Source organism: Limulus polyphemus, unplaced genomic scaffold, assembly GCF_000517525.1.
Source record: "Limulus polyphemus unplaced genomic scaffold, Limulus_polyphemus-2.1.2 Scaffold1475, whole genome shotgun sequence".
NCBI lineage: Eukaryota > Metazoa > Arthropoda > Merostomata > Xiphosura > Limulidae > Limulus > Limulus polyphemus.
Genome location: NW_013667085.1, coordinates 91,570 through 99,976, shown reverse-complemented (window position 1 = coordinate 99,976; position 8,407 = coordinate 91,570). Strand labels below are relative to the sequence as shown.

The 8,407-nt window shown below is 30.7% G+C and overlaps 1 protein-coding gene across 2 annotated transcripts in view; it reads right to left on the bottom strand.

Annotated features, from left to right (window-relative positions):
* LOC106463761 (WASH complex subunit 4-like) overlaps positions 1-8,407 on the bottom strand; it is a 77,595-nt gene that overhangs the window by 53,765 nt on the left and 15,423 nt on the right. For both annotated transcript variants that reach the window (XM_022391342.1, XM_013923826.2), the window contains exons 6-10: positions 7,152-7,376; positions 5,300-5,417; positions 4,546-4,673; positions 2,074-2,234; positions 1,723-1,843 (exon numbers count right to left, since the gene is read on the bottom strand). In XM_022391342.1, coding sequence (XP_022247050.1) covers positions 1,723-1,843; positions 2,074-2,234; positions 4,546-4,673; positions 5,300-5,417; positions 7,152-7,376 — 753 coding nt within the window. The remainder of the gene's footprint in view (positions 1-1,722; positions 1,844-2,073; positions 2,235-4,545; positions 4,674-5,299; positions 5,418-7,151; positions 7,377-8,407) is intronic.

Genomic DNA, 8,407 nt, shown 5'->3' with positions numbered 1-8,407 from the left:
ATCACAGTTTTGAAGGCTAAAGTCATCTGAAATTTGCTGAACTATCGTTGACACTTATGACCGTTCAAAACATTTCCATAAACTTTTTTGATATTCTTTGTGGCTACATATGCATTTTTTTCCCTTCTTGTATTCAAACAGCATTATATGCCGATTGTGTGTCTCGTCGTGTACCATCACTATAAGGGATTAGAGTATACTAAACTTTACACATTATATAGACTACACTAATGTGACGTTTAGGTGGTTCGTTTAACTATTATACGTGATGTACTTTTTTTGGGAGGTAGTTAATAAGTGTTCCAAGACATGACATTAATTTCTTAGCAACCTAATATTTATGTAAATACATATATGATACACATAAAGGAGTCACAAACAAGGAGAACAAAAACTAAATGGTGAATTTAATACTGTTAAATGGTGCATAACATCAGAAAAAATACAAAAGAAATGCAAATAAACTGTACAATGCACAAGTATTTTATAGACGAGCCCTTTGCAATACAAAGAGTATTACACATTGTTTTCATGTTGCCCAGCAGCTTATCAATGTACAGCAGCAGAATATTGTTCCAATTGCCTTGCGTTACTCCCCACAATTCAGCCAAGGTGTTTGGTTGCTTTTTGACATTTTCAGTTTTTAAATAAGCCTATACAGTTTCAAGCCAAAGTTGTGAGTGTTCCATCAGCCTCTTTACCCTTAAAACTTTGATTCACCATATTTGCTTATGCTTGGGACTATTGTCTTGCTGAAAGGTGTACTTATCAGCAACCATGATGCCATGACTTTTGTGTATATCAATGACACTGCTGGTACAGATGCAGCCCCAACTTGTTCTGATCCTAGACAATATTTCACTGTAGATTTTGTATATTGGATCTATATACTGTTCGCTCTTTGTGGTCTGATGCTCATTTCAATCTTTCGGTTTAGTGACTTTTTCTCAGCAGTGGTTTTTGATCAGCTACATGATGTCCAATGGGAAAACTTTATGCTAATATGCATCTTGCTGTCAACAGATAACATTCACTCTCATATTTAAAGAAAGGCTGCTGGCAACACCTGTACTCAACCACTATCTATTTCATAAAGAACATACCCTGATATAGTTAACTTCACATTTGGAGAACTCTGATTTTCTATTTCAGGCACTGTTGGTATTAACAGTGCTAGTTTCATGTACCCTCTTCAGAAGTTTAATATACAGCTCCTACTAAAACAAAATGTTTTGCTAAAATTTTTCACATGGACTGTCCATGACTGGCCAAAACTTTGATTTTTAGATGCTTGTCATTGGTATTTCAGTCCTTAGAATGATGATTGCAATCCCATTATTACTACTAGGCATAGTATGACTTCCTGACTTTTACGGATAAGAACCAATCACATTGTAAACTATCAACACATGACCATACTTTGGTGCAGTTCATAAATAAAGAGGCAGCAGTACCTTTTTCCCAACCATTTTCATAATTATTTCTGATACTGTATGTATGCAATAATATGTCTTTGTTGGTTTATGTATGTATATATGTCAACTAATACATGCAAATCAATCTTAGTTTTAAAAATAGTCAATTATCTATACACACTATAATATCTTTTATTACTTTAGCCATTATTATCAAAAAATCAAAATATTTTCTCCACAACTTTATACCACATAAATTCATTCACATCAGATAAAACATTATATTAGAATTATTGAACCAGCAAACCTGTACTAGAAGGGATGTCCTGTGATTAAGGTCTTCTAACAATCTTTCACCATCAGGTTGTGCAGCTAGTTCCATACGAATCATCCATGAAGTAACCTGATGATAGGATATCTGGGCATCCCTGAAATTTAAAAGAAGGTGTATATGAGTAAATCTGCACCATGCTAATACTCAATTGTGGATTAAATGGGGGTATCTACTTAATAATTCTTATAAATTTCTAAATAAAGTTACCATTCTATCACTATCTATCATATAAATATCATGCAAAGATGTAATCAGTGTTTAATAAAACAAAATTTTTAGCATTTTACTAAAATTACTTTATAAACAGACATGACAAAAGAGTACTTTGGAAGTGATTGGCTCTTCTGCTGGAGGTAGTTTAGTCTTTGATTCTTAACAGCGTCTTGTGCCTTTCTGTCCATGGATTTGGCCATGTGAGGCAACTGCATTAACAAAAACTGATCTGGAAACCAGAGTATATTTCCAACCAATGGTACTGCAGGGACCTAGATAAGAAATAAACCTTTATATAACGATTCACAAAAAACACCACCATTTCTAGTGTTGTTATAAACAAAGAATATGTATGATTTAGAATTCTCAAATGAAAACAGAAATCACTAAATACTTTCAGCATTTTCTTTTCTACAACTGAACAACATATACATATTCAACATCAATTTCTTTTTTACTGCAAAATTGTAAAGAATTCAATTTTTCACTTTCATCCTAATCCCTGCCAGAAATATGTGAAACAGCTGTATCAGAGTATTTGTTTTTATTACCACTTTCAATATGGGCTCTGTCAAGTTGGCCAACCATGTGGCCTTTTAGTACTCGTTTGAAGTCTTTATAGATTTAATACTTCTAACTTTCAATATAGTGTGTATATTTTCACAAAATTTGGCAGTCTTTCAGTTAATATTACGAGTCTTTCAAATACAAAAAATCATAATTTTAGTGAAGCATTTTTAATAAAATAAAGACTTGTCCAAGAATTTATTGAGTATTTGTTTTGAATAGTTAATGTGCAAAGTAATTTTCATGTTAAAATTAAAAATACCTTTCCTCATTTCAAAAATCTCAAATTTCCTTTGTGTAATCCCTAAAACTTCCTAAATGCATTTCAAACGTTTTTTTTCAGGAAAACTTTATAGTTTATCTGTTATTTTCTTTACCTTATCTCAAAATAGATCTATCAATTTGACCAACCTCATAACCACCAAAAAATAAATCAAAATAAACCTAAATTAACTTTCTAGAATGACTTCAATTGTAACATGAAACTACATTAGTTTATCCTAAGTAACTCTAAGTTCGTAACATTATACATCTATTTATAATTAAATTTTATTATTTTATTGCCTTTTGACTCATGTCTAACTACTATTTGCATCATTATAAGATGTAAGTCACTTGGGGAATGCGCAGCTCACATTACGCTATTGAATTACATTATCCACGAGCTGTTTGCGTGCGTGCCTCATGAACCATTTTAATTATATTATTATTATTATTAATTATTTTACCTTATCTGGTCATAAATAACTTAAAAAAACTATATTTTTAGATTTGAGTTATTTTACAATAATAAATAAAGAATAAATATGAAAAACAAGAAATAAAGTACTTACCTAATCTTCTTTTTTCTTGCTGTTGAGTTTCAAAGAGAGTTAACCCTAATTTTTTATATTATAGATAGTAATGCAATTAATTTTTATTTAATTAAATAATGCACCACAGAATATAGACTAATAACATACAAAAGTAGACAAGTTCACTTACTTCTCAAAATTTTCCTGGCTTTCTAACTATGCGATAAGAGTTGTTACAAATTCATCCAAGCTAGTCGTTAATGTTCCCACGGGAGGGAATCTTGTACTGTGAGTGAAATTGATGATATTCTGTTCAGAATACAACATTATACAATACTTCATTTGATAGATGAAAACCTTGACTTTCTATTGGTTATAGGTAATATATAATGAAATGTAAGAGAGAACTATCAACGAATTGTGAAAGAGAGGATGTGACAGGTGGGAGTGGCAAGAGTAGTCTGGTTTTCTATTTGATGATTCTGTAACCAAATAAGATTGAAGGGTATAAAATTATGCTTTGCCTGAGTGATGACGACATTATAATGAGTAATTTATGTTAAATTTTGTACTTCTTGAAGGGGTGGTAAATAAATTCGAGAAGAGAGGTTGCCTAGAGAGAAAATGTCACAATTTTCCTACTAGGGGAAATTCAGGATTTTACTTTTTAATATTGCCTTATGAAACTAAGAACTTAAAACTTATTTGATTTTCTATTCGATTGCTCTGTAACCAAACAAAATTGAAGACTATAAAAATTATGGTTTGTCTGAGCAATAACGATTTTATAGAGAGTAATTTATGTTTAATTTTTGAGGGGTGATGTATAAAGTAGGGATGATGACATGCTAAGACAAAATGTGTTACAGTAGTGGAAATTCAGGATTTTTATTTTATATTCCCTTGTAGAATTAAGAACTTAAAACTTATATACTATTAAAATATGGATTATTAGCTAAGATTTTATGCTATTCTAATTGGTATAACATAAACAAACTGTAGTTTGATAAAATTTTGAATGTAAGACACTAAAACCTTGTGTCATGCACAGTGAGGGATACCAAGGGCAATAGGGTTAATACTGAGTTTGTACAATACTATGAGGTTTCACAAAATCACTGTAGATCTTTAGAATATGTAAGTACTGAACTCTAAACTTAAAATTAATTATCTCAAATGAAAAAAAAAAGATAAGTTTTAACTGCAGTAGTTATTCCCACACCTTTTTATAAGTATCCCATATCTGTTTGAACTGTTTTCTGTCCACTGTACGGAAAAGGTAAAAATGAAGAACATACAAGGCACAGATTCCTACCAGTTTGGCTCGAGTATCAAGTTCATTCAACTCTCCTAGAAAAGGAATTATTTTTAACATAATTTTAAAAAAATTTTTAAAGTGTATTTCACAAATATTAAAATAAATTTCAGTATGATAAATAACAATTTTAACCACCTACTTCATATCTCATTTGTACAAGAAACTGACAACCAAAAGTTTGTTTTTCATTACCAAGTTCTTTCACAGAGTTCAAGTTAAACTATTCTCCCATAAACAAGAAATTATGATTTTGCATACTAACAAAATTTGAAAAATGTGAGTTTATTATAATTATGCAATATGTATCTATAAATGATTATCCTCTTCATGCAATGTTGAATAAAACAAATGAACTTTGTTTTTGCTATGACTATAACTAATAGGAAATTGAAAAATCGGACACTATGTGGTGCTGTTTTGTAACATCTGGTATCATACATTCTGTAATTACTGTTAAAAAAATTACTTTTGCTAATAAAATTGCTGATAATTTTTAATTATTCTTTGCATATTATACAAAATACAAGATGATGAAAGACAATTATGACCCTACATAACGGAAAGGGAAATAAAAAACAGAGAATTTAGAAGAAAAACCTAATTTGACATCACTTATATAAATCATTCAGTAAAGAATATTACAACATTTTCAGCCTACCTAGTTTTGGTTCAACTTGAGCAAAAATATTCCTCAAGTTGATGAAAAACTCCTCAGCAAAGACACTGTTTTTAGAAACAAAGGCTTTTCCATCATCAAAACCTTGTTCCATGCAACCCTTTGAGGAATAAATATCGATTAATTAACATCTTAAACTCAATCATGCAATGAACAAGTTTAAATTTCAGATCTATAATCTGGTATTCATACTTTTCCTCTTCACCGACAATTTAAAAATGTTTTAAACACCTTTCAAAATGATTAATACTGAAGGTCAGTTCACTTTATATGAAACATATTTCAGGTCAGATGCTGCACTTAGAATTACTCTTGCTATCATTATTCTTTCTAAGTTTGATTGCATGATTTTGCATTATTGATTAATACCACAATTTCTATTGTAGCAAGCATCTGCAAAGGTCAGCAAAGTTAGTCTTAGACTACATATCTTGACAAACTTTCTACAGACACTCCAATGAAATAGATGTCTACTTCAAAGCCTACATTTAATAAAGACCAAAGCCATAAATGGCCAATGGAACTTCATTGAAGTATCTGGTCAAATATTCCAGTTTCTTTGGTTGTCTTACATTGAAAACAGCCATTGATTTCAAGATGTTGTTGAAATCATGTGAACATTTGGCTTATGAGCCTTGTCAGCTTTAAATCCACATTTTATTAACTTGTTATTGGTACCAAGAGATCTGTCAAGCTTCATTGCAATCATGAAATTGCTTTTTAGATGAAAAGGTTCTCTGTCGTAACTACAGCTTTCACCCTGAGGATAAGGGCCACATATGCGCTTCCAGAGGAAAGTTCTGTCTCAAGTACTCAGCTCTGTAAGCTTTTCTGCTTCTATGAAGAACATTACAGGATTTCTTATTCAAAATAGCATTTCCTTTCGTTCTACTTCATCAAACAGTCTTTCTATATGAATATTTTCTCTCACAAAAGGCTGGGACATATATCCCTCCACCCATACATATATCTATGAAGCCAATGCATTGTTGAATGGTCAGGAATTCATCATGAACCAAATATGTAGCTATGATGGCATATGCAGTGACCCTCCACCACATCCTTCATGAAGAGTACAATTAACCTTCTGTACAAATGTTGAAAAATTCTAAGATTCAACTGAAATCTGTTCCCACACCATACTTAGTAAAGTTAAATGCAGCTAAGAGCAAAACCTTAACTTTTAGAATAAGTTATAAGGTTCTTGTTACAAAACTAATACTGGAAAAATTGTTGAAATGTCAAGTCCAGCTTGTTTACAAACTATGTTTACACTCACATTTACTGTAAACTATATGATTTTAAACAGCATACTTAATGATCATAACTTGAAATAGCCTGGATTAACTGTGCTTTTTATTCACATGCCATGGAAGGAGGCAAAAGTCTACAACACACCCAAACTTTATCTGTAAGCTTTCTCAGTGTTGTACTCTTGGAAAGATTTTTCAGTGTTGCTCAAAGAGCCTAGATACACAAATATAACTCATCCAACAGACAAAATGCTTAAATTTATAAGTTGTTATCTCATAAAATACAATATAAAATACATTCACTGTGGACATAATATTATAATCAGTATCTAAATAACACTCTGTGTCAATTTCACTTCATTAGTGATGGTATTGGTGCTTACTTGATAGAAAAATCAGTCAAAGTATATAAACAGTCACCTATAAATTAACCTATCAAACACACTAAGACAAGCATTCAACAATGTCATATCCAATAATAAGAAATACTTTCACAAAATCACAACTGTTTTCAGTTTTTCACATGATAACATGTTTTCTAATAAATGAAATTATTTTTTGCCACAAGCGACTCATCTTACCAGGAATATCCTTCCTTGTAACAGCCGAGTTTCAATCTGGCTTATTATTTTTTCAAACGGTTTTAATTTATCCATGCTTATGCCAAACATGGTGGAGTTGCTGTGAACGGACTTAATCATTCTTTTATACAATGTCCAGTGTTCTCGAAAAGTTGCCTGAGATTGAACAATCTCATCAAGAGTTATTAGAGTTGTAAGCAGTTCCCCAAGATGTTCATAAACTCTCTAAAAGAAAAAAATTGCAATAAACTGTTCCTTTAAGTATTCTTGACAAAAAACAATATTCACATTCAGCATAAAAACTGATTCAGATTTTGAAAATTTATTTCTTCATAATTTAACTATAAAACAATTCTACATTTGCCGAGCTTAGCTAACAAGTGTGAACCCTACCACTGAACATAAATACTTGTATATAAAAACTTCTTGTACATATTGCTTAAGAAGTTGAACTCCAGGAAACATAATTTGAACATTAAAATTCTTATTTACCAAACAAATATATTTTATTGATAATTTGTTATATATATGGTCTTATTAGCCTTAATATAAAAACATCGCAAGACAGTAAGTTGGTCTGTGTACTGTATAAAACCAATGGGATCTGAAATGTTACACCTCAGACATCAATGGTGTTATAAAATCAGTTTCCCAGTAATTTGTTTTCTCTCTCTCCTAAAAATTTAATTTTAGTGTAAATAACTTGTTATTAAACTACGTGTCAAATTTTGTTAATAATAAGAGTATGAAGCTTCATTAATGCTTAGATATTTGTCATGAATTCAAGTTTATGATGATTGGTTGTATCGTTTAACAACCACAAGTTACCAACGTTGATGAAGGTATATTTTTTCATGCCTTAGTTTAACCCTTCCATTACAAGCTGGGTGGAATCCATCCAGCTTGTAACCAGAAAAGTATCTTTACAAAATTTTGCAGATTATTAGTAAACATTACAAAATTTCATACACAAAATATCTGGTTTTTGAATTATGCTTTAAGATTTTTTTATTAAAGATTTGCTCATGGATTTTTTCTTTCAGAATGTTGATTATCCAACATGCACAGTAATTTTGATTTTAAGATTAAAAATACTTTTCTCTATCTGAAATTTATGAAGTTTCATCTGTGTAATCTCTATATTCTTCTAGATAATCATCAAACGTTTTTTTTAAATAAAACTTTATGTTCAATCTGTTATTTTATCAATATTAACTCTACATGGTGTTGATTGATTTGACCAACCTCAAACCATC